General features: G+C 39.8%; 1 protein-coding gene across 1 annotated transcript in view; it reads right to left on the reverse strand.

Annotated features, from left to right (window-relative positions):
* Positions 1 to 20,701: 20,701 nt before the first annotated feature.
* The window catches only part of DPH6 (diphthamine biosynthesis 6), a gene marked incomplete at its 3' end in the record, with an annotated part of 195,995 nt that continues 189,666 nt past the window's right edge, over positions 20,702 to 27,030 (reverse strand). Inside the window, exon 15 of the mRNA XM_084264228.1 lies at positions 20,702 to 20,817. Coding sequence (XP_084120354.1) covers positions 20,702 to 20,817 — 116 coding nt within the window. The remainder of the gene's footprint in view (positions 20,818 to 27,030) is intronic.

Raw genomic sequence — 27,030 nt, forward strand, 5'->3', positions numbered from 1 at the left:
ATTCAGCTCTCTGGTTATAGAATCCCTAAATAAGTACACAATTGGATTTAGTTTTGGATGTGCAAGTCTTAAAAAATATATTGTGAAAAGCTGAGATAGGTCCTTGTCCATGACATCTGTGCATAAAGATTTGCTCAGATTCACTTGGTTATCTATGTGCTTTTTACATGCCATTAAAGCATGATGAAAGGGTGTGATGGGGATTCTATATTTTAATTTAATTTGATCCATTGTTAACTTTTATTTTGTCTGAATTGCACATTCTAATAGCAAGGATAACCTCATTTGATGTATTATAGAGACCTCTGTTATTATTATAACTAAATTCTATGATGTAAAAGACATAGATTTATTTATTTTATTTTTAACTTTATTCTATTCTCATAAATTTTCTTTGCTAAATTTACATTTATAGGTTAGCCTTTGCTGCCTAATCATGTAGTTGTAATGCTATAACCTCTGTCATTAGCCCTTCTCCAGCTGCCAAATGCTTTAATGTTGTTTTTTTTTTTTTAAATTTAATTTTGCTACATCATGTCTAAATTGGATTGTCAGCTCTCCTATGAAGAACAGAGAGAATTCTTCATGGTTTTGGTAAATAATAATAATAATAATAACAACATCAACAACAGCTATTGCACTCTGATCCCACTCATACCTCCTGTACCCCCCTGCCCTGTATTTGAAAGCATGTCTTATAAATTTTCTGAAGAAGTTGACTGCAAAAGGAAGTTAAGAATATGGGCACCAGCAGATGTGCTCAATATATGTCCAGCATTATCAGCATCCTTTATCACCTGATATGTGTGTACCTGGGAGAGGAACTGTTTGAACCTTTCAGCAGGTTCTCAAGACAATCCATCAATGTTTAGATCCTTATTGAAAAGAGTGAGGAAAGAGAATGACGTATGTCAGTAACTGAATTTCACCTAACCTGCAGGCTATGAGCACACTACTCCAGCTCTATCTTGTTGCTGAAGACTAAGTGTGGATATTTGAACATATTGCTTAATGCAGTGCTGACAGAAGTTTGTGTACTGTAGTAATGACTGTGGAATGGAAATCTCTGTATGGCACAGTATTCTGCAGTATAAACCATCATACACTTCAGAATGAGCAGCAATGGAGGAGCTGGGTAGATATCTACTCTTTACTATTTCTTCCTGTGAATGAAGCAGTGGGTCACCAGATGAACCTGATGACATGACAGTAAGAACAAACAAAAGGATGTGGTTTACTTGTTTTAAGAAGTAGATTATGTAAAAAGGAGAGCAGATGAAAAATACTATTTCAGTAGATAAAAACATTGTAATCCTGTCACTGACTGGCCCCAGCAGATTTTTAGTTCCAAGCTCATCAGAGGGATGTATCCCACAGTAGTTTCTCCTTCCTTTCCTTCATCTTGGTTACATACATGACTGTAGAACTCCGAGTCCCTGACCCACTCAAATAATTTCATGCCAACTAAATATGGATTCTCCAACTGATTGCTTTTTCCTAAAGTCTGAGAAGTACAAAAAACCCCAAAGTATAACTGAGTGGCATATGTCCATGAATCCACACAGAACATCAAGGGCTCTTATGCTGTCTATTTGCCAGAGCTGGTAGAAATCAGCTAAAAAAAGTTCTCCTCCCTTACTGTGGCATTTCTGGCTTGTTTCCATATTGGCAAACTGTCTTCCACTGTCTGGCTCAGAGAAGAAACTATCCCCAGTGTTTGTGTTCTGAGATACTTAACCCACTGCACGCTGAGTTTTAGAGAGTATCCAGACCTTGGATTCCTTTATATCAGATTCATTTTAATATAGTTCACTGAATTAGTTGCAACCACTAAAAAGCTTTGGGGATACATGTTTCTAATTTTCCTGTCTTGTCTCTTTCCCATGTCTCCTCACACCTAGTATTTTATGTGGTTGCATCTGGTTACTGTGAATTACAGCATGTTACTGATCATAAAAAATCAGTGTGTTGGCTAGTAAGGCCTAGGTGAACCACATCTTCTTACACCTGGACTTTCACTTTGTGAAACTTCAGTGCAATAATAATAACTGTCTACTTGAAAGACACAATGAGGATTCAGTGACAATAGTAGTCTACTACATTTTTGCAGTTATTAGAGAGAACAGTATCTTGACAGACAGTGGTATGGTTACACTTACCAGCAAACATGAAGCAAAAAACCCCAGCTAATTAAGGCTGACATAAAAGCCTCAGTAACATGCCTTATTCAGAAATGTCCAAGCCAGTTAAATCTGCAAGTGACAAGTGTGGTTTCACCCAACTCAGGTGTCAGAGTAAAAAGTGGAGAAACAGAGAGCTACGATAAACAGGATCACCAGGTAAGCAATTATTTGTGTTGTGTCTTTTCTGTCTTTCTGCTTTAAAAGCACCTTCCACAAGGGACATCACAAGGAATGTGTAGTTTGCTGTAACATAGATAATTAAATATATTACAATGAAATATGATTTAATTTTTACACTTTGGGGACATTTAACCATATCTAATCAAAACATGACCTCAGAGGTAACATTACAGACACTTTCTGTTTTTCCTTTGGAAGATCCCTCAGTTATAGGACTAATCAGTTGTCCAGAAGTGTGGGTCTTAACTGAAATATGTCAAGACTTCTGCTTGTGTGTATAACAGTCACTGAATCAATGTCTTAGGAGCAGTAGTAAATCCCTTCTAGTGATTCTGAGCATAGACCATGATTGGCGCTTGCCCTAATATTTCATTGTGGACTTCAGAGAATGATGATGACCAGTCAGTGGTTATTCATGTGGTTGCTGCTGCTGACCAGGATGCCAAAATGAAGGTAGAAAGTCATCAAAGTTGTCAATATCTGGAACAAAAAAACCCAAACCCAAACAACTTGGCCTCCGCAGCCAGGTGATGTATTTTAGAAAGTCCAGAAAAATGTTTTATGGGCAGTTGTGTGTCAGGTGATAAAATCCTTACAGTGCTGAATCTCTGTCCTTCTTTTGAAATCTTAAGTTATCCTGTGAGCTTGAAGACCAATAGGAAGTTATTTCAATCTATGAATAAAGAGCAGACCCAGGTTTTGGAATTAATATCGCTTAGGGGTATTATACACACCAAGCACTACATTATATGAAAGGTAATTCAGAAGGGGAGTTGTTGGAGGGGCTACAGCAACCTCAGTTTCTGTAACTTCTGCACCCTCAGAGCCAGCTCATACAAAATGAAAACTGTCTGGTTGTCAACTTTATCATTTCACCCAAAGGAAAGCTGACAGCTTCTAGATAATCTGCTAAGTCCTCCTTTAGAGAGCACTCTCCCTCTGGATCTTGGTGCGTGGGGTTTTTTTGCAATTTCAGGTGAATCAAAACTTGGACACACAGCAGTCTCCATTAGCTCTTCTTATCAAGTATTTCATAAAGTTCTAACAGCCTGGGTTTCCCATGGCTGATGTTGTGATAACATTTTTTCTATAAAGTTTGATTTAAAAAAAACCCCAACCAAACAACAAACCATCTTTGCATAACTTTACTGGGATTATTTGATCTAGTGAGCTTTCTATAGTAGCATTTTTTTACTTTCAGTCTGTCTACAGTGATAAAAATGAACCTCTGTGTCATATGGATTCGGCTTTTTTCATTTTAATCAGATGCCCATCAAATCCAGGCAAGGCGTAACAAATATTCATGACAAAAAAGCAATAATCTAAGACTTTGAATTGCTTTAGCAATTCCAGATGTTCCCTGGAAAACAGGGATGCATCTGGAATCATAATTAAGGCCTGGTTCATCACACCTGTATTACAGACAGGGAAAGATGTTTTAGAAAATAGCTTCCAAGGATATGAGCATGAATGTGTGCCTGCATGTGTGTGTGTTTTGATGATGTATCTGTTGTAAAAAGCCTTCTGATTCCTTTAAGGAAAAGCTGATGTATAGCAAAGCAGAGGCAAACCTAGGAAAAGACATGGAAAACAGACATTAGACTATTACTGGACAAATTCCTACAAAGTTGTTAGTCTTGCAACGTGGGATGTAATTTCTACACTCTATTTTCCTATATCAAGACTGCCAAGATCAGCAGTAGTTTGTGATGTGAATAAACTTTTATGAAAGAAGAGAAAGTCTATGAATTGCAAGACTAGTGACTGTGCCACCTGTGACCCTTCCTGTCTTTCTCCTTGCAGACTAGATATTAATGCTATACTTTTATACTATATGAGCCTGCTTAAATCACATTGAGCCCTCCTCAGGGGAACGTTAAACAAACAGAGAACCTGTTAACATAACATTTATCAGCACACACACTGGCAGAAATAGTCTCAGAGATTTAGAATAAATCACAAAGCTCATTTTTATTTTCTTCAGAAGACAGCAGATATGGACAGATGACTGTCTTAAGTGATCAGTGGTAAAAATTTTATAAATGTCAGATTAATAACAGGACTTACACATTCCAGTAAAACTCTACAATGTGATCAATTTGCACTCATTATTTATAAATATTTTATAGTATTTATATTTAGTCACTATGTAAGACAATAGCAGCTAAGCTGTGCCTTTTCCAGACAAAGCTGAAAAAGTCTGGAGCTGTTCCATCACCCAATATTATAGTAATTTCCATCTTCTGAATCTGTCTCAATTGGAATAAAGCTGTCCAGTCATGCTGTGCAACAACATTTTCTCAAACGTGTGTCAACTCTTTTGGGGACCTGTTAATTTATATTCTACATATTAAAGTGATTTTCCAGAGGGAGGAAGTTGGAAAAGGCTGTAGGGGAAGGAAAATAATCTTATCCAAATATTTCACAATTTACTCAAAATCTAGTTAAGTGCAGAGTCCCTGTCAGCTTTTGTGACTATATTTCAGCCCTCATTTCACAACACTGGCTGTTCCCATCTCTGCAGAAGTCCCTACTGATTGGTACCTCCTACTCTGCCTTTGATCAAGTTGCAGGCAGTCACTCCAGGCCATCAGGCGGTCACTCCAAGCCATCAGGCAGCCTTCATTTCCTCTAAGGACCCACTCAGGTCAGGCCCTGTGGGGCTGCTGCAATATAGAAATCACAAGGTTTGGGTTGGGGCTTCTTTGCACAGTATGCTATTCCAATTTAAACCCCTTCTCTAAGCATAACTTTGCCCTTTATAAAGCAGCCTCAGTTATACATCTCCATTTCTGCCTCTTGGTACACAGTTTCTAAAAATACACTGTCCAGGCTTGATGTATAAAAAACGATACATAACCAACCAGAAGTATTTTTCTGAACCTCCTTTAAATCTTGCTAGCAAGGTAGTCCAAATCCTCTTAATGATTTATATGTTGCTCTAAACTAGAAGGAAGTCAAAAGTCCTGGCAACCCACAGTGGTGCCCGAGAACTGTGTGAAGCTCTAAGGAAGTTGTAGCTATTTTGCAGTGCCTCTGGAGCCTATTTTCCAACTTATTTTCTAGAGTTCAGAGCAGAATGGAAACACTCCTACCTTTCTTAAATCAGGCAGCTGTAGATCAAAGACTGTACATACATCAGAGCTTTATAGGGAATTGCTGGTGGGTCACGGATATGCAAAGCTAACCTTTAATTGTCTTCAAATGTTTCGGGATCATTTAAATTGCAATTCTACAGGGAATGGAAGATGGAAGTGTGAAATAAAGAGTCTATGGGCCTGATTCATGAAAAAGTTACAGACCATTTACATAGGAAAGGAATGCATGAAAATCCTTTACAGTGTGCCTATGTGATTTATTAAATTCCTTTTCCCTGTGTAATCGGTTAACTGCACTTGAAAGGTGTGCAATCCAGAGAGCAGAGAAAAAGGCTGAAGAAAATGAGGTAGAGCATTGTAGCTTGCTCAGGATTTGTCCCCAGCAGGAAGAGGTAACTGTGGTGAACACAGAAAACATTTTTGAGGTTCAGTAGCCTGTCTGCGCAGTGCTCATTGACAATGAGCTCATGAATGCTCAGTTCTCTGGTGCAGGAAGTACTCCTATACTGGAACATGAAAGGGATGTTATATTAGGTTGTTTTGTTTTGGGGGTGGTTAGAGTAACCTCAGAATGTTAAAAACCTGGGCGTAGTAATGCTGAACTCCACAGTCAAAGGAGGATCCATCAAGGCTAAACATTTAGTATGACTGGAAAATATTTTCTCCTTACTGTTCCTTCTTCAGCATCTTTTCTTTGCCTGCCCCAAAAGCACTTGTGTCAGGTGCAGTTTCACCAGAGGGTTGAGGTTTCCCCTCTTACTGCCCTATCAGAAATGGCCTGAGGCAGGCTCACAATCTCTTGGCTTATTTTACTTAGTGTCTCCACAGAGAAATGGAACTATGATGTCTGTGGCTTCCAAAAATTCTTGTTGGCTGTGCCTTACAGGTCAGGGTTCAGGATCAGAGACCAGCATTGGTCAGGGGAGGGCAGTTTCATTTTTGATGTGAGGAAACTTCCTACAAATAGCTCCTAAGCAGGGCTTAAAGTAAACAAAACATGTAATGAGAAGATTGAGGAGTGGAAGCAGGCATGTGTTCTCAATATGCAAAGTGGGATCCTGCAGTTAGTTACGATTCACTAATGCTTTAAGTGGGAATTTCCTTACTCACATTACAGGCTAACTGGTTTAACATCACATTAGATAAAACATTGTCTCTATCACAAAGCAGGGTCTGAGCAGACAAGCCATTGAAGATCAGGTTGGAGAGACAATAAAGGACCTAATCAAAACTTACATGAGTCTAGAACGTTTTTTAACCATCCACAAGTGGAAAATTGAAATGCAAGCAACAAGGTCAAAGGCAAGGGAGAATTAGAAATACAAAAAGTTATTTGAGAAATAGATAACAAAGAGAAGTCAGTCTGTAGGGTTTCTTTATTTGAACAAGATTTTTGTAAGAAAACAGGAAGGTTTTGGAGAAGGAGAAAGAATGCATGAATCTTCCAACATCTCTTACATCTAATGTAATGGCTGAACTCTAAAACCTCTCTGAGTTGGCAAGGCAAGATATTCAGCCAATATGGAGAAGAATGGAACCAGGATCAATGTGTTACCATGGGGGGCAGTCCAAATGAAGGAGATGAGCTGAATGAACTCTGTGTGCCCTCAAAGGATATATAGGACATGCAGGACAATCAAATCTGGACGTGTCCTGGGATATGTTGGAGGGGTCAAACAAGTATGTATGAAAGACACGAGAGAGTGAACTGATGTACGTGGGTTGAGCTGCCATGAAGGTACAATGAATTTCTGCACATATCAAACAAATCGTTTCATTGTATTTATGATTTAGAAGATGAAAAAGAAGCTTTTCTTGCCATGCTTTTGCTTAGCAACAGCAACAAAAAAGAGTACTCAGCTGGACTGTCAATTGCTCAGCTCATTAAAATATTAAGAAAGAACACATCTTAGCAGAGCTCTGAGCCTGCAGAGCTGCCAAAATCAGCTTCCCAATACCCACAGAAGGAGTGCTGAGAGTTCTTCTTTTAATTTTCTCTTTTCCCCCTTATTGTCATCAGTCTTGAAGCAGGCTGCTTCCTACTGTTAGTTCTTACTAGCTGCTTTTCCTGTCTTTCGACTAGAGGCCTGAGACATCATGTTCCAAGGCTTCTTTAGCAAGTCATACAGATGAATGTCTGTCACAGAAGACTGACCTGTCCTATCAGGCTTCTTTTCCTGAGGTTCTCATGTAGGCAAAGCAATGCAGAGGTTCCCCTACCTTCCATGGCAGCACAGTTTATGTAAGAGGAATAATAGGGGCCAAACTGAAAACTTAAGGATCTGAAGAGACTGTAGCTTGTTTGAGCTTTTTCTGGATGCCAGAATGCATTGCTTAAAGTAGCAATTTGAGTAATTTACAAGACATTTTGACTGACTCTATGAAATTTTGTTAAATGTTGCTGTGGTGGGTTGACCCCAGCCAGCAGCCAAGAACCCACAGAGCTGCTCGTTCATTCCCCTCCTCTCCCCAGTGGGATGGGGGAGAGAATAGAAAGGAAAAAAAAGTGAGAAAACTTGTGGGTTGAGTTAAAAAAAGTTTAATAGGTGAAAAGAGATGCTATGCCAAGTGCTTGCAAAGGCAATCACTCACCACCTCCTACAAGCAGACTGATGCCCGGCCAGTCTCCAAGCAATAGCCACCTTGGAAGACGACCTCTTTTTCTTTGCCTTCTACCTCAGTTTTAGCTGTTGAGGATGATGCCATATGGTATGGAACATCCCTTTGGCCTCTTCAGGTTAGTTGTCATGGCTGTGTTCCCTTCCAGCTTCTTGCCCACCCCCAGCTTACTTGCTGGGGCAACAGAGTGGGAAAACAAGAAGGCCCTGAAACCGTCCAAGAAGCACTGTTTAGCAACAGCCAAAACACTGGTGTGTTATCAACACTGTTTTAGTTAAAAATACAAAATGCAGCACCATATGGACTGCTATAAAGACAGTCAACTCCCAGTTAATCCCATCCAGACCCACTACAGTTGCTAAGATGGACCTATTTGCTTATAAACACTGAATATAGCTGGCACCATTGGAAAACAGAACAAAATGAAAGAGTGAAAATACTGATTGCAAAGTGTGGCTGTTTTCATTTCACAGTGTAGTGCATTCTCCTATATGTAACTCTCATTGCCTGCCCTCTATGTATAAGAAAAGGAAGAGCAGTGGCTGTGACAAGGTAAAAAAATTGTTTTCTGTATTTCCCTTCTTTCTTTTATTTCTCCACTTAAATTTATTCACCATGGCTGTTTCTCCTCTTTTCCCTACATCCTATTTTTTTTTAATTTCTCCCTAGTACCTTCCCTTGTTCTTATTTTTCATTCTTATTCATTCTGTTCCGTTACTTTTCTCCACCTCTTACCCTATCTCATGTTGGTGCTCTCATGTGACTGTATGTGCCCCCTGACTCCTGTGGGCAGACCATATTGTTTCGAGTTATCCAGCTACTGTAAGCCAGTAGGCTTCACCACTGCTCTTCTCCAGCTTTGGGGACAGCGTCTTCCCTTCTGGGATTTCTCTAAAACCAACTGCCCCAGAAATACAAGCTTTCAATACCCTAAAAACTTCATAATAAAATACTCTCCAGTATCCTAAAAGCAATACGAAGTGTAGCCTCTTAGAAAATATCACTGATGTCTCGGACACTCTATTTTCTGTGCTGGTGCAAACTATGTTGTTTCCTGGTATTCACTTTACACCCCGGTTTGTCAAAGCTTATAAGTACACATCTAAGTATTTCACTAATAGCAGGGAAGCATATATGAAGCATCTTGCTGAACTGAGGTTTTAATGTACTTCAGAGAATAAATTCACACTGTTAAATCAGAACTAAAACAGGTCAGTGTCGTAACTCTGAATGAAAAGGAGGATTTCTTAAGAAAATAGGAAAATTCACAGTTTGATTCAAATTAGCTCAGAAACATGAACAAATGGGGGCCTTTGCGGTGAGATTGTACCTGAAATAGCAAAGACTGGGAGAACAGAGAGAGAGAGAAATAATTTGCTTTCTCTTTTCTTTGCATAATTAGCCACTGGTCCATTCCTGGAAGGAAACACAAGTTCAAATGAATGAAAAAAAAATAAAAAAAAAAAAATCAAGGAAGTACTCTTCCAATAACATGCCTGGTTTTAAGTTGCCTGCACTTCTTGGAGCTGTAGTTCTCCAGTAGAAAGGAAGGCCTTGAAAGAAATCATGCAGTGAACTGCTGCAGTGCTCAACCTGTCAGTGCTCCTTTAAATACTCTATTTAATCAGGCCCAGAGAGTCAGCTGGTGCCTGTTGTGGACCATCAGGGACCACTAGGACAATCCTCCACTGTTTGTAGGACTTCAAAGTCCGTCTTCCTGGGAAGTGTCCCCTTCTAAAGCGGAGTGGTCTTAAGTGCACTGGTATGTGTCTAGATCCAACCCCGGGCCTTCTGTGCAGTGTCACAACGTGCTAGTATAAAAGCATCTCCAGCAGCCTGTTTCTTTCAAATGCTTTGCAAGCGCCAAGTTAGAAAACGTTACGTTTTTCTTTTTCTTTTTTCTTTTTTTGGTGAAAGAAAACAGCTGTTTATTTTATTTTATTTGAATGGTGGTGTGGATTTTAATTCAGCAAAGACACAAAGTATGTTGGTAAATTGTGAGTGTGTGTAGGTGGGTGTGTTCGTGGGTGTAGGGAGCATATGGAAGAAACTGCAGCCCGGGAAAGCAACCAACAGAAGGGTTTGAGAACGTATAAGACAAAGCAGACTTCTCTTAGTACGGTTTAACTCTCCTTTTGGCAACAGTTCACGCTACAACCTTTTACTCCCGCCCTCCTAGCTGATAAATCATGCTCAGATCTCTCTGTATTTGCTTTCAATGCGATTCTTGTATTCGTAGTTCTAGGACTGACAAGGTAAGACAGAAACGTTACCAGGAACGCAAAGAGCTCAAAAAACCCCAACCAACCCCAACTTTGTTTGCGCTGCAGAGAACTCTGCGGTAAGGTTCTGTGTGCGTGTGCTGCGCCTAACGCTCCGCGCGTTAATCGGGAATCACCGCCGTTAATCACTCATGTTAATCACCGTGCCCCGTATTTACGCAGCGGCAGAGCGAGCGCCTCATTCCAGGGCTTCAGGCTCCCCCCCGCAAGGCCCGGAGCCCCCTTCTTCTCTCCCCGGCCGCACAACTCCTTCCCTAGGGCCTAATGCCGGCTGCTGGGCGGCCGCTTGCGCCTCCGGGTACCCCCTTGGGGCGCGCCTGTGCGCCTCTGCGTGTCGTCCCCAACCCAACCCGTCCCCAGGCCCGCCCCGCCGCGGCCGCGGGTGCGCGGGGCGGGCTCGTGCTGTTGCGCGGCAGGAGCGTGCGGGGGCAGCATTGCCCGCGGAATGGCGGCGGTGGCGGGCGGGACACGCGAAGGGGGCGCGCGGGAGGGGGGTTGGGGAGGGGGAAACACGTACGAACACACACGCGCGCGCGCGAAAGCTCCGCTCCCCCCTCCCCCCCCCCCCCCCCCCCGCCTCATCTTCCGCGGCTGTTCGGGTCCTGGGTGGTCTTGCTTTGCAGCTTTATCGCGTCTCTCTTCCGGGGGGAGACTGCGGGAAAGTGGGGGGGGGGGGGGGGGGGGGGGGGGGGGGGGGGCAAGATTAAAATCATCGGGTCAGCGCCAGCACCCAGCGTCAGCGACACCTCTGCTTGGGAGCATTTGAAAAGGCTTTCAGCAGGATTTGTACCTTGTTATGTGCTTAACCTGTAACACGCCAGCCAAAACCCCGGGGCTTCGCGTTGGACAACAGATGCAGGGTACTGACTGTGCAGGACGCTGAACAAGGGCCTGGAATGGAGAATAGACTAGACTAGACTAGACTAGAGAATAGACTAGACTAGACTAGACTAGAAACAGAATAGGCCTTTTTTGCTTGGAAGGACCTACACCGATCAAGACCATCAGCCTGACCAGTTTCAGGGACGACCAAAAGTTGAAGGCAATTGCTAAGTTGCCTCTTAGCAAGTGACAGGCTTAGGGCACCGAGCATCTCCCTAGGATGCTTTTTCCAGTGTTTGACTACTGATTAAATCAGTTCCTCTTTGAGCAACTATGCAAAGGCTCAGATTTTTTTGACAGGCTTTGCTCTTCAACATGCAGCCCAAGCAGGTTGGCACTCTCTGTGCAGCTCCTTTAAAACCCTACATCTCATGAGTAAAGGAGACAAGGAGTAATGAGGATTTTTCTAACACCTTTTGCAGTAGACTGACTTTACAGTTTATTTATAAGGTCTGTTCCGGTAAACATTGGAAGTCTTGGGTCAAGCTACCAGACCATAAAACATGACCTTCCCAAGAAACATTTTGTTGGAGGTGCTTACATGACCTGGGAACATAAAATTCTGCTCAGTCAAAATGTGACTTATATTCCCAATCACTTTGGTACTTTTGAAAAATGTACATGGAGTGTTTGGACTTCCTAAAGGCAACAGATGATATTTCATTACTGAATTGCATTCTCACGATGCATGTAACACTTAACTAAAAGCATGGCAGGCTTGCTCATCACACCTTGGATCTATGAAACTTTTATAGTTTGTATTTCTAGATATACCTGATGTGAAGGGGGCTAGCTGCAATGCTTGGCTTTTTTTTCTTCTGTGTGCCATCTCACTAACACTCATGGTCCTTGTCTTAACTTGCATTTGTGAGGTCCTCAGTTGTGACTGCAAACGAACAGCTCATGTAGGGCTTTCCTTTTGTGGAACACACACTGGACATTGTAAGTCAGTATCAGAGAGAGAAGGGTGAGAAGAAATGAAAAAGGAGGAACAGAAAGACAAAGAGGGGGAAAGATAGATAGAAAGAGGAGAAAGGAGAAACACAGTGGTAGCAAAGGAAGAGTTGGCCAAAGGCCAAAGGCATACAATATCTGATGACAGAAAAGGCAGTTTTCTCAATCCTCCTGCCGTATTTGAAGTTCTTAAACCCCCAGCTTTTGTAGAGAAGTAATTTTTAAAAATTCTCAGTAATACTAAACCCACTGTTTTCTGGTTTTGAGGGTACAGAGAAAACCACGGAAGAGTAGCCCCCAAAGTGGAAGGATGCCTGTGCTACATACTGCTATCTGGTGCAGAGGCAGATGAATCCAGACACAGTCTGGACGGTTACCCTGAAAGCTGTATTAGAGACACAGGGTCCTGGGCCAATCTGTGCCTGCGATAGAATCCCCAATACTGTTCCAAAGTCTGCTCGGTAGACTGGAAAGCAAGTGAAAAATTCTCAAGTGTTGTATTTTACAAAGTCTCTGTAATTTGCAGCTGACTCAGGACTCAAAATTGCCTATCTCATTAACGAAGGGCGAAAAAGCATCAGGCATGTTCTCCTTTCTGATGACATGTAACGATTACAGGACACCTCACTGTAGACCTATCACTGCCTACAGGAGAATCTTTACAACAGTCTAACCCATTACTACGGTCCTCATTTTACAGGAGGGAAGAGTTCATAAATACATAACTTAAAACCATTGCAAAGTTCACTGCCAGCGTCAGAATTTAATAGTTCTTGTCTCTGAGGACTGTGCTCGTATCTCTGAATGTTATTCACATGAGAGAGAAAGAAGGTTCTTTTTAAATTTGAAATAAGGTGTCTCAAAGTATCATAGAAAAAAATCTTTAAGATTGAATTTGGCATTCTAGCCAAACATTTTAAGAGATGTAACTTGCAACAAGTTCTGCAACAGAAAGGTTTCCATGGTCCAACACTTTCTGGTGATTTCAGATAAAAAAAGAATCTGAGTAGAAAAATCTGACCTTTTCAATAAGAAAATAAACACTTTGATCTGATTCCTTTTAGAGGAAAAATATACGACCATGACCAAAGCAAGCCCCATTTAAAGTCTTTTATTTTCATTCAAATGGGAAATAAATCCAAATTTGAAACCTTCAGAGTTGTAAAGTGGAATTGAAGGCCTTTGGCAAGCTGTTTTTTATCTCTTGAAATCACTTTGTGACACATATCAAAAAGTTTTTCCACCCCTGATATATGTACATATTACAGTGTGCGCTCAGTGTTTGAAATACAGTGTATGAAATTGCTCACAGCACATTAAGAACGCTCAGCAATGCACAATTTTAGGGTTGCACTTTATGCTGTAAGACACATTGTGCTGTTAGCAGTCTTTTTTCTCTCACTAAGCACACATTATTTGAGTTTTCTAGTTGAGCATACACCTAAACGAATTTTTACTTTTTTGAAAGAGAGCCATAAATTACCATCAAAGACTAGGGTCTGAAATCAGCTGTTATTTGAAGACTATCTTCTTCTCAAAGCCCTGTACCATCCTTACAATAATATCCTTTATAGCAAAACACAGATTCAGAGGATGTATAAAACCTACAAACTCAATTAAAAAGGTATTACGTACAAATTGAACATTGAAGGTACTGTGAGTTTTTTTAGACAAAATTCTGCCCTCTCACAGGCTTTCTGTGGGTCCTTTCTTCATTTCTTAGCTTATTTTCTTTTTCAAAGACTTTCAAAGATGACTGCTTTTCATCCATTTTTTTCCCAATAAAAAATAGTGGTAGCTGCCTCCACTTCACTACACCCTTTCTTTCAATTCCTCTACAGGGGGTTGATCGACCCGTCCTTTAAAAGGGGGAAAAAACCCAGCTTTGGGGAGCACCTGTCAAATAGGAGAGTTGCATCGTGATGTGACTCTCTGTATGAGTATGTGTGAGAGAGAAATCAAACAAAATCCAGAGCTGAAAAAATAATTCACTCTATGTAGCACAGAAGAAAAATCATGATGAAGTCCTGAGCTAACTCACATAATACTTTCAGGAATCAGAAAAATGACACTGTCAAAACACAACATTAGTTTTCAGAAGCCTCCAGGCAAAATTTTATTTATTTAAAGTTAGCTCCTATTTTAATAACAAAAAAGTGGCAGCATATTCTACATCAAAGAAAAAACTTTTCCTAATGTTTCAATTCCTCTTGTGAAGTACTGGAGTTGAAGGAGTGGAGCTGTCTTTCTCTAAAATAATTACATGAGTGGCAGGATCTCAACCTGAGAAAGCTTTTTGTGTGCACCAGGGACTGTAGCATAAAGAGAATCACATTTGGTTTGCCTAATCGGAGCAGCAATAGGAGATATTCTTGCTTTTAGTATTTAAATAGTTAGTTTTAAACAAGATCCATAACAATGAAAGGCAAGTCCTGAATCAACATCTTGGTACACTGTAGTGCCTAGGTGATGAAGAAGTACAAATGAGAAGTGAAGTCATGGGCTATAGCTCTGCAGTCAGGACCTGTTAGTCCCGTTCCCTGTGGCAGTGCCCAGGAGAAATGTTCCCTAACAGCAGGATAGCACACAGCTGGTGGCTCCTTTTGCATAGTACCCTCATTTCATCCTCACCTTCAGACACCAGACCAAAGCACGCTGCTAGAATACTCGGAGGATTTGCCATTTTATACTTTGTTGAAATCGTGAGAGATGTGTTTTAAAGTTCAGTTCTGGATCTCTTTCCTGGAAACCTTATTTATTCCTCTTTGTTCATCATACGTTAATCTTTTATAGCTACAACTAGTAATAGTGAGAAGGCAGTCCAGGGTCCCCTTCTTCAAAAAAACATCCTATAAATAAATAAACCCCTTAGGTCCCTCAACCTGTTGTTTGCCTTTTCAGCTTGGCTTCCCCACCGGTTCCTAATGACACCATTCCTTTGGCACCAACTTCTTGCCCGCGTTTCCTTTCTATTATTTCATATCATTTAACACCTCCTGCTTTGAACCTTAACAGATCCAGCTCCGGAGCTGTGGAAATTTGGTTCAGTTACAAAAGGCTCTACATTTACATGTATCTGGGTCTTGCTGCAGAACGGTTGGCTCTGTGTGGGAGTAGGACTGAACTTCATTGCAACGAGATAACTCTTACATCTGAGAAATGCATTTCTTCCTTCTGGGCCCCTGTTCATCTATAAGCAACAAAATAAACTACTCTCAAGACAGCTACCAAAGAAAACCAGGAGAATCAGAGAAGGTGAAGTGATGCTTGCTTGAGCTCACACCTCTAATGCCACATCCCAACTTCTGTCGCAGAGAAACAATGTCTTCCTTGTAAAGTAGGGGTATGGCAATAATACACTGTACAAAGGATGTTACACCTCTTGAATATAGACTGCAACCTGACAGACCCCTTCTCTCATGGCAAAATCTAAAGTGAAATGAGACTTCTCGTGAGTATCAGAAAGTAATAGTGCCAGCTGCCTGGAGATATGGCTTTGAGGCTGAAGACTCTCTGTGATAACTGCTTCTGCCAAAGCAAATACCCCTACTCAGGGGACTGTACAGAGTGGAGGATCTCCTCTTCCAGTAGCATAGCCGCAGAGGCCTGTCTGCATTCACACTGCACAGAGGAGGCTTCCAGTCTGTCTGTGTGGCTGTCCCAGTGATGGCCTGAGCAAATTTTATGCAATCAGGACTTGTAAAAGCAGTTTGGGATTGTGAAGGGTGAATCCGGCTGTAAAATGTATCATTAATGTTAGTAGATGTATTATAGACTTCTCCTGTGATCTGAGACTGCTGCAGGCAGTGTGCTGGGAGAAAAGCTCTCCAGATTGTGCTCATGCAAATTGGTATCTGTGATCACATTCATTATGGTTCCCACTACAACATTACTTTCACACTCTTGTGTGCTGCTCACTCAGTCTAAACTTTTTGTTACTGCAGGTTGTATGACTACAACACAGCATCTCTTTGCCAACACCTTTACAAGGGTGAGAAAACATTATTTCAAAGATACAAATTTGGAAACAGAGGTACGAGAAAACTAATGGATATATGAATGTGTTTAAATTTACCCAGGAAAGGGGTGCAGTGTTTAACCTATGTCTCCTGACTCTGGAGTTCCCTAACAGGTTATTAGATGGACGGCAGCTATCTATCTGTTCAGGGTCTTTTGTTCAGCTTATCTATTTGTTCTGAAACACGATTTTCTTCTGACCACGAAATCTGCATAATTTAGAGTGGGGATTTCTGAAAGCTGGTAGGGACAAAAGTGAAATCTGACCTATTTTGAAAACATTTTGGTTTTACCACAGATAATAAGTCTTGTCAAATGGATTAAATTATGCAAACAGTATTCTAAAATGATTTAGGATTAAATGACACAATCACAAAATAGCAATATAATAGGAAATGTAGGGTGAGCAGACACATCCAAGAAATGGTTTTCAAACATTGCAAATGAAATGGAGAGACAAGGCAATGACAAGGAGAGTGCTGCCAGTGAGATATCCTGTGAGAAGATCCTCAGAACAACCTATTTGGGAATATAAAGGAAAAGCAGACAGTGCTCTAAAATATGAGGGAAGCAGGAAACCACAGGCAAAACCTAGCCATGAATTAATCCAACAGAAAGAAGTCAAAGCCAAGAAATTGTGAGCAGTGAGTCATCAGTAAAAGGGCACTTTCATGTAACATACGGGTTCAGTTCACAGGTACCCAGTCTGTTTTTTTAAATTAAAATTTAAAATATGTCAAAAATATTCAGTGTTCAGATGAAAGTTGAAAAAAAAGACGCTTTCAAGTTCTCAAGTCTGTATTTTGAATGCTTGGCTAATACATCAACACAGGCTGGCTTGCCAAAAATATTAAAATACAACTAAAAAGATCATAAATTAGTAAATTGTCAAGTATTCTTAATATGTATTTCCAATGCCAGACATTTATAATACGAAAAGTGGGTTTCTTAAAGAAGTGCCACTAAAGACTCAGAAAGCACAGGACAGTTTTACTTTAACAGACAGAATAAACTAGGTTTGCTTCAGCAAACCCATCCTGAAAGAAGTAACAAAGATTTAACTTGGACACATGAAAAGTTTCTGTATTTTAGGATTTCAGTATTCATTTGGAGAACTATTATACCATGCAGTACAAACCTTTTATTAAATCAACGCATTCATTTATTTGAAATAAAAGTTTTATTCCATCACTGTATTTTGATAGACTAGACTACTGCAAATAGACAGAGGATAATGGATGGAACAGGATGTCCTTGAAGGAGAAGAGCTGCTTCAGATCACCTCTTTAATACTCGGGAGACATCCTGCTTCCAATGCCCGTCAGACTTCTGAAGGCTAAGAGGAAAGATGCACCACTGCTATCTGGTGTAACAAATCAGCCCCTGAATCGCCTAACTATAAAACTCACAGGGAAAAAATTAAATAAGCTCTGTTTAAAATATCTCAATGTCATTTTTAAATCTATTTAGGAAGATCAGCTCTGGTGCCTTTATAGCAGCTCAGCCATGTGCATTGTAAAGGCTCGCTGGTACTGTAGCCATCACTGGGTTTTGAAATGAGTAAAACACAAAGTTATTAAATCAGTTTTGCTCTTGCAGTCCCATTTGGTCAGTTCACTTCAACATGCTTTCAAGCAATTAAAGCCAATGATATACAGAGATCTTTTAAAAGAGGCAGGAGACAAAATTCCTCTGACATAGAGATTTATAACAAGGCATAGATTTCTTTTTGGGAAAAAAAAAGATGATGTGAAAGCCATATTCTAACACTTGTTACAGCAGAGAGAAGAAAAATTAAAACCTTGGGTTACATTTTTAAACACATTTTCCCACCTATTACATAGTCCTTCTGTGTTCTGAGTGCTGGAACGTTGATCAGCCAACTTTCTGTGTTATAATATGCACACAAAACATTTTGCTGCAGGCTTAGTAGCAATCGGAGAGACAGACGAATTCGGGTGCATGTACATAAAGTCCTCAAAACCAGTATCTTAGCACAGTATATGAATTTGTAGTGTCAAGATTAAAACCTGCTGGGGTAAACTCTCAGCAAAGCTAGCTGTGAAAAAAGCCCAATGAAATTGAAACAACAAACTAGCAAAGACCTATAGATTCTGAGTATTAGTTGTCTTTGCCTCTTTTAACTGAAATGTCTGTGTGCGCGTGTGCATGCACCCATCTACCCGACTCCTGTGTTCAGCAAGCCCTTTTGTTACAAAGAAAGTGAAAAAGAGCTCTGGGAAACAATATTCACAGCAGCATCCAGTAATTATGATGAAAGTACAGCAGCATAAGGCAGATGATAAAATGGTGTTAAGTTATTTCTATTGTAAAAGTCTAAGGTCTCGGTATGGAGAGGCACTTTACTCACCTACGATGCATATCAGTGTTTAACAAATTGCCTTGTTCATACTTCAAACACTGCAGACCCAGCTCGCAGTTTCAGTTTCTCACACCACTTAGAAGCTGTATGAAGCCTCTCAAGGAGAAAAAGTCAGCAAACTCTTCATTTTTAGCTATTCACAAAGTAAACCCATTGAAGTTTTAGCTGTCTCAAAAAAAAAAAAAAAAAAAAAAGGAAAAGGAAAAGGGGAAAAGGTTTGCTTTCTGTTGAGAGAAAAAGAAAGGACACTGCTTTTCAGACCAATGCATTCTGTTACCATTTTTCAATGCACCTCTACTGGGGAGAAGAAAGATTATTCAAGGTATGAATGTTGCAGGAAAACTTGTGGGAAAAGCCAGTTTCTTTAGGAGCAAATAACCTGCCCCCTTAAAATATGCAGTACAGTACAAAAGCCAAGATCATTTGGCTTCCATATGTATCTATGAACAACTAAGCTTCATCCTTATCTCTCTGAAAGTTTTGTCTCCTGTTTCAGTCCAGCTTGTGTCTCTGGTCTGTGTGCACTCCACATGGAGAGAAGTAAAATACTGTTATTTCCAGGGAAGAACTAAGAAAGGTAATTAGCCATCTAAAAGAGTAGAATTGAAATTAACCAGGTGTATCCATGTATTAACAAGCTCTCTACTGGTCTTGGGAAAGAATAAGGATCAAATATGTCTAAGTCTAACCTAAAAATTATATTGAATGCTAATGAACTAATGTACTGTTAAAAGATTCTTCCCTTTCATTTTACAAAGTTTAATTTAATACATCCATCTATTTATACATGGTATATAAAAAGCTCTTTGCCTTTCCCTTTCTAAAAATACCTGAATAACTGTGAAAGCAGTAATTCTAAAAAGGATGGCAGCCTTGCTATATTACTTGATGTAATGGTAAAGCACAATAGCATTTAACAATCTCTATTTTCAAGTAATGATCAGCCTAGTATGCTGGACATGCAAAGCATCTCACAGAGGAAGACCCTCTGTAGTCACTGGCTTTCCAGTTACCTGCTGACATCTGGAAGCGGGTAAGAAAATGAAGCTGGGGTGCTAAATACACCTCTTAGTCACCCTATTGTAAACTTACTGCCACCTGGATGACTTCTGTGGACGTATCTCAGATGTATGCTGGTGTAAGAGTAACTGGTCACGTAGCTCCAGTGCTCACACACTGAAAGATACAGAACACAGACAAAGGTTTGATATTCTTTCTTTAAGGTTTAATTTTATAACCTTTGGCCAAAAATAAGTTTTCTCTACAGTGCTTTGCCACCTGGAGTAGTCCAAAAGCCTTTCTCTCCTATACATGATTTTATATCATGTTATGAGCACAATATCAGTTGCAATGAAATCAATAGGATCTTCACATATGTGTCTGAACATGTTTTAAGGAAAGCAGAGGTAAAACTCCTGTTGATTTTCTGGAGAAGACTGAAGCCCTCAGGAACACTGCTGGTTCTTTAATAAGAGCTTCCTTCCAGATGTAAAGCATGAGGATACCCTCTCTTGCCTCAGAAAGCAGGATGGCAAATCTGGCCACCATCTCCATTATTTACACTGGTAAAATGTGCATCCTGAATACCCCTCTGAATACGTCCTCACCGGTGCAAGAAAATGGTTAAATCTGGCTACAAATATGGTCTTACTGAGTTGGCCTGAAGTCAGCGACTTTAAGATAGAATTGCAAGGAATCAAGTCTTGAAAACAGTATTGGAGCTAATGTTCTGATTTCGCCTCCTTCCAAAAGATCTGAAGTTATAATCTGAAGTTATATTGTAACCAGGCCTAAATATATCAAACAAAACAACTGATGTGATCAGAGTAACTGACATCTCCCAAGAGCCACCTGCCGTTACCAGAACGTATCTAAAAATAAATGAGAATAAAAGCACAATATTTTGAAAAGAAACCTTTATTGTTCACACAAAGCTGACTCTGTCATATATCATGAGACATCATTAACAAGCTAAATATGACTTTGCTCAAATCAAACAATATTGCTTAATGGAAGTATCCAACAGAGTTATGATCTTTTCTTTTCTTTGTTGTTTCCTGGATGGAACTTATGTTTTGATATCCACTCATCTCTTTTAAACTGCTAGTTTAGCCAACATGTTATATGAATAACTTCCTTTCCAGGTAAATCCACCACAGGTACTATAATCACAGCTGGAGTCATCTTGCCCAAATACTTTTCAAGGTATACTTGCAGTCCTAAAAGAGAAACAAAACAATTAATGAACATTATTTGTCTTCTTTTTTTCTAATTTTCTGGTTTGTCCTGTCTCTTGAAAGTGATTTCTAAAGAATGTTTTGAAAATTACTGTGGAGTAGCAGTTAACAAAAGGAAGTTAAATCCAACTCTTGAGCTTTCACTTTATATAGAAGGAAGAATCATCATCTCCCACCTCCTCATTGACTAATTTGAGATTAACTTTACATGTTGCCTAAGGCCGTAATTCATCAAAACAGATAAAAGCATGTTTCTCAGCCTTGAGTGGTCTGTTGATTGCAGATACAGCAAGCTGAAACTAAGTGCAGGTAGTAAAAATAACTAAAGGTCAGTTGAAATCCTATTCTTTGTAATTTTTGATACTTGGATGATCAGCATTTAGTTGTCTGTAAATTAAATTCTGCTCTCACATCCCACTGTGGTGCATCAGTCTACTAGAAGTTAAAGTGGGCCTTTTTAAAAAACATTATGAACACGATTTCCATTTGAAATCAATGGAAGCCTGCCATGTTGATGATATAATGGAGGAAGTCCAGGGTTGGCAACATGTATGACTGCCTTTCTAGAATTATGCTGAGATTCAAACTGCTAAAAATTTAAACTCCTCATCAAGACAATTCTTGTTGTGTTGCTGCCTCAGTGGACGTTAGACATCCAGCCACACAGAACCCTTAAAGACAACTACCAAAAACCCTCCCTACAAAAGACAGTTTCCTAATGGTAAGGTATGGCCTGCATAGCTCTTGGTTTCAATAAGTTATTTCTGCCTGCAGCTTCTGTGATTATGGCAGTTCTTTAGAACACTAAGCAGTCTTGGCTAGAGAGGGTGTAAAGAGGGCAGAACTTGAAGACTGTCAGAGCTTTTTTTTTTTTTGGCATCAACTGTCTGTGAAACTGTGAATAGACAGTTCAGTCAAAGTGTTACCTCATCTAGCATAAAACAGGAATTTTGCTATTGTATTCACTGAAGCCAAAATTCTTCTCCCTTTTTACCTGGCAGCAGTAGCATTAATTAATATAATAATGGCAATGCTATCTATGCAATATTGCAAAGATGGTACTGGTCTTCTGAAATTCTCCTAACCTTTTTTGTTATCTTCATTGATATTAGAGGTGAAAGCAGACAAGGGTGAGCCAAAGATCAGCAGTCACCTCAAAGGTCATAGGACTTGTGTGTAGAAATGGACTCGCTCTTTGTATCGCAAATATTCAGCAGTGACCTGATAAAGCACCAAGGACCATCTTCATTCTAAATGTTGGTTTCTGAAAACTTTATAGCTGTACTGTTTTTATGAGGTGGCCAAAATAGCTGTAAATATTTACACCATTTGAACATGTCCTAGTGGACTTGGTTGCCAGACAGAAAGAGCCACCTCTAATGCAAGTGCAAAATGATGCAGCAAGGCCTACACGTGTAATTGAAAGGTGGATGCAAATTTGGGACATATCCCTCTTAATTTTTCATTAGACTTATAAATCAAATACTTTGATACAAAAACATTCTGCCTTAGATGTGCATCTTTATACATTTTAAAATTGTGGGTAAAAGCCTGCTTGTACAAATTTCCCCTGAAAAGAGGAGACTGGGTCTTCTAAAGCAGTAAATCTGTGTCAGACTATGTAATTATAGCTGACAATTCAAAAATCGACAGCTATATATTTTTCCTGCTATAAATAAAATACTCTAAATCCTCCAATACTAATTGCATATTTTTAACGAGGTGACAGTAATAAAGAGACAATTATCTTTTTCACTCTGGCAAATTATGCTTTTAGATAAATAAGAACCTCAGTCAAGACCTGAGTGTTTTCTGGAGTATGTAACACTGTTCAAAGACACTTAGAGATTTAAAAAATTACCTTCCTTCTTCTATATCACTTACAGAAATGTTTGCTCATTTGCATGCCATAATTCTGAAGGTTGTTCTTAAAAGTGGAAACAAGTAAATGTTACAGTGAGTGTGGTCACTGGAGCTTTAACCGGAGCTATATATGATGGGTATCTGTCTTAAGGTTATTTAATCTGCCCCAATACAGGACGTTTATAAAAGCACAAACAAAACCAGCTGACTAGCAAGCAAACAAGTGGCGTGTACTGAACATGATTTCATTTCCTATGGCAGTCCAAATACTTTATTATTATTGCATGAGATTTTCTGAAAGGCAAGCATCATCCTATAAGACAGTTCCCCATTACTCCCAACTGGTGAGAAGTTCAGGGCACAGGTTCCACAAGGAGTTTCTTTTTGCACTGCTAAGCAATTTTCCATTGACCTGGGTACAGCTGAGGGATAGGAACATAATGAAAACTGAGAATGAACAAAAATAATTCAAAGGTTTTCCCTCACCAAAAATTCTGGCATTGCAATCTATTTCTGCCATTCCTCTGTAAGGACAGGATAAAGAGATCAATAGTTTGATGATCTCTCATGCTGACTTCCTTAGCAGCCCTCCCATATAACATGGCAAAAGCCAACACCATAGGCTATTGTTTTGAAAGGTGCTTTCCCCACTATGTAGATAAAACAATGTCCTGGGAGACACTGAAATGTGTCCCAAATGATTAGGATCTGTGCTGCCACTGGCTTCAGCAGGACTTAGTATGATGTGAGACCACAGAATCCACTTATGTTTCCAAAGTCAGCTCCTCGTTATTGCTGCCATACTCTTGCTTCACTGGATATTTGTGGGGGGAGGAGTAATCTAATATTGAAAAGGAAAATGGTCACAAAAAGGAGGATCACATTTAGCCCAGTACATAAAAAATCACTTTCATATTACAACTACTATCTTTCCTTCACTTTTTAACCAAAAGATATTGTTACATTGCTTAGAGCAGGTTTTTAAATCCCTGAGCTAATAAAGCTCCATTGCTTCAGCAGCAGAGATCTGACATGCAGCATGTACTCTGAAAAGATGCGTCACAGGGGATCAGGTTCCTAACAGTTGACTAAGAGTTCCAATCCCAAAAGATATGCCCCTGGTGTGCAGAACACTTAACCCTTCGACCAGTACCAACATGACTATTCACAAATTATTGATGTCCCTAAATCCCTGGCAGATTGCAGACAGTTCTTGTCTCCCTTGAAGCCAAAGCATATGGTCACTAATGAGATGGATTAAAAAATACATATACACATTCAAGGCTTTGCTGCGTGAATGTAAAGCCAGAGAAATGGTAGAAGGTGATTGAAATGGACTGAACACTGTTAAATACATTATTAGCCTCTTGTTATGGATCATTTCCATTGATCTATATACAGTTTCACAGCATAGTTTAATTAAAGCTGTCTGGAACATGCCTCTCTTTCAAATGATCAGTGAGCAATGAAAAGGTGAAACATGAGGAACTGAAGATACTCCCCCAACCCTTCCTTAAACATCCAGATGACTGTCTCTGTGGTTTACAACCATAGCAAGGAAGGAAGGATTTGCTTTTAAAAAAAAAAATCTGGTTTTACTGCTGTTTATGAAGCTTATGTGCCAGAGAAATCACTTCGGGATTTTTCCCACACTTTTACTTAAGGTAATATAAAATGACATAGCAGAAAGCAAGATTTTAAAACAAACCCTGTACATTTGGTTTGCTTCATTTTAGTTAATATCTTCCTGTCCAAAATAAGCCCAGAAAACAAAAATAAACTGTTGGAATATAAAAGTAAGCCACTTAGTAAAATAGGATTTTGTGTTCCCTTCTTCCCTCCACTGTGGCATGGGGAGCGGCAGGGAATGGGGGTTTTGGACAGTTCCTCATGAGTTGTTTTCCTTCTTAGCAGGGGGGGAGGAGGGCATTCGGCATTCCTCACACTCTTCCCCTACTGCACCATGGAGTCCCACCCACAGGAGACAGTCCTCCATCAGCTTCTCCAGTGTTAGTCCTTTCTCACAGGGCTTTAGCTCTTCACCAGCTGCCCCAGTGTGTGTCACTTCTATGTGCAGTCATAAATCATAGAATGCCTGTCAGTCTCTCAAACCCAGGTCCTTCTGGGTTTGAATGAGTTGCAGTCTGACTCTGGCTACTTCTTTATATCATAACAGCGATGATTTGCATACATCTCATGACCATCAGGTTGTAATTGAGTTTTGTTAAGGACTGGCAAAAAGAGGAGTTCCTTGGCACTGTTTTTACACCAGCTATGGTGAAAACATAATAAAAGTGAACTCTTTCTACAGCTGAGCAGAAGATGAGCTGTGTTCAGCCTTACTGTTGCCTTACTGATAACACCTGCTCTAAGAATCAGTGAGAAGTTGTAAGTTTGCAAGGTAGCAGCCATGTACCTTTACTGCTCATAGGAGCTATAAGAAAGATGACTGGTTGGTTTATCTTAATCCAAGCATGTTAGTCAATGAGGATGACTGTGCTCTGCACCACTATCAACAAGAGGACAAGAACAGCTGGCCTCAAATGACCAGCTCTAAAGGAATCCAGAAGTTGCCTCTTCCCTTTCCAGCCTCACAAACCTCTCTGCTCTTCCTCTGCTTCAATGGGGAGGGTGTGGGAAGGAAAGAGGGCTCCCTCATAATCAGGGAGGGCATTAACATTTACAGGAACCTCACTTATCTAGAGCTGAGTCACTTGGCTGAGTAACTGTGGAAGTTGTTTTAGACTGTAGCTAATACATTTTTTTTTAGATTCTGAAAGAAAATTAGTAGACAAAACAGTTATTTTTAGTGCTGGTTTGATTGTGGGCCTGTCAGCCTTGGCAATGCATCTCTTTTATCAAGCTGCCACGATACCTTGTTTTGTTTTCAGAGCAAAGTTTGATTAAAGACCAATTTCAGAAAAGTTACTCACTGTGGGCGTTAATTAGAGCTTTCTGGACTCTGTAGGGTTTATCTTATGATCCGTTTCACTTACTAAACCCTGTAATTCAAGTTACATGAAGACAGGAATGAACCAACCCTTTTCTGAAGTCTTCTGTTTAACTCAGTCATGAAAGAATCCCTCTTCTTTCCTTCCCTCGTACATAATTCTAATTTCTGGCCATTTCTAAACAAAATTAAAAATAATACTTCTCATCTATAAAAGGTTTTCAAAATAATGAACTGAGATACATCCTTGGAGCATCAGAAGGTGTAGGTAAACTTTAGGAAGCCTTTGCTTCTAAATAATGTTTTCACTGCTGCCCAAGTACACTATACATCTTAGGAAAAACAGGTAAACATATATTTTGCTTCCTCTGCTTTTTTTTCTGGGAGTGGACTATTGGTATTCTGTAAGAGAAGGTCCCTGGCATTCTCCTCCTCCCCTCTTAGCATCAGACAAGAAAAATCTTTTGCTTTTCTGCAAGCAAAAGGCCAGCAGCTAGCTCAAAACAATCTTAAAAAGGTGGTTGATGAAAAAGGACTTGGTAGTGTTTGCAGGTAATAGGTAGCAGATTGAAGCAGAATTTATAACATGATATAGTTAAAATTAGGAACTATGTAATAAAATGAATGAAAACGTCATTGGGGTGCTATCAAAATACAAGCAGACAAAAAAATCTAGCTCCTCAAAAAACCTGACTCAGCTACATTGGATATTTGAAACCAGGCTAGACCAAACAAGACATCACGTACTAAAGAGAACAAATCTCTGAAGGAGAAGGTGACCTATAACGGTCCATCCCTGTTTTCCAGCAGACAGCCTGCACAGGAGAACTGAGGCTAAATGACATTAGATATTAAAGCAGTATTCACGGATACAACCATCCTAAAACATCCTCTCCCAAGTATAAATTCTCTCCTGAATTTTTCCCCCAAACATTAAAAAACTATATTCCAGCTTAATTGGAAAGCTGGCACAAAGTCTTCCTAAAGCTGCACAGTGTGATAGACACACTAGGAATGCTGAGAAGGTAAGCGAATCAGGAACTCATAATCATCAAAAAATGTTTTATGATATTTATAACAATTACAGTTTCAATCCCAAATGCCATCCCCAAGACAATTATATGCCACCTCTCTGGATATATATGAGTTACCTTACAAAGTGCTCACAGTAACAGTCAAATTTTAGGTATGTTATCATGTGCATCAACAACAAGTTGCAGAAAGAAATGTGACTCTCTTAAAGACAAACAAATGTTGCTGAGCTCTTCCTTGCATTAGTTACGCCTTTTTCTCAGTAGGAAGAATTAAGGTTTAGCTTCCACAATAATTCTTTCAAGCTGCTGGCTATATCTTAGAAAATCGCAGAGTATGAAAACTCATCA

Source organism: Gallinula chloropus (assembly GCF_964237585.1).
Source record: "Gallinula chloropus genome assembly, chromosome: 4".
Taxonomy (NCBI): Eukaryota; Metazoa; Chordata; class Aves; order Gruiformes; family Rallidae; genus Gallinula; species Gallinula chloropus.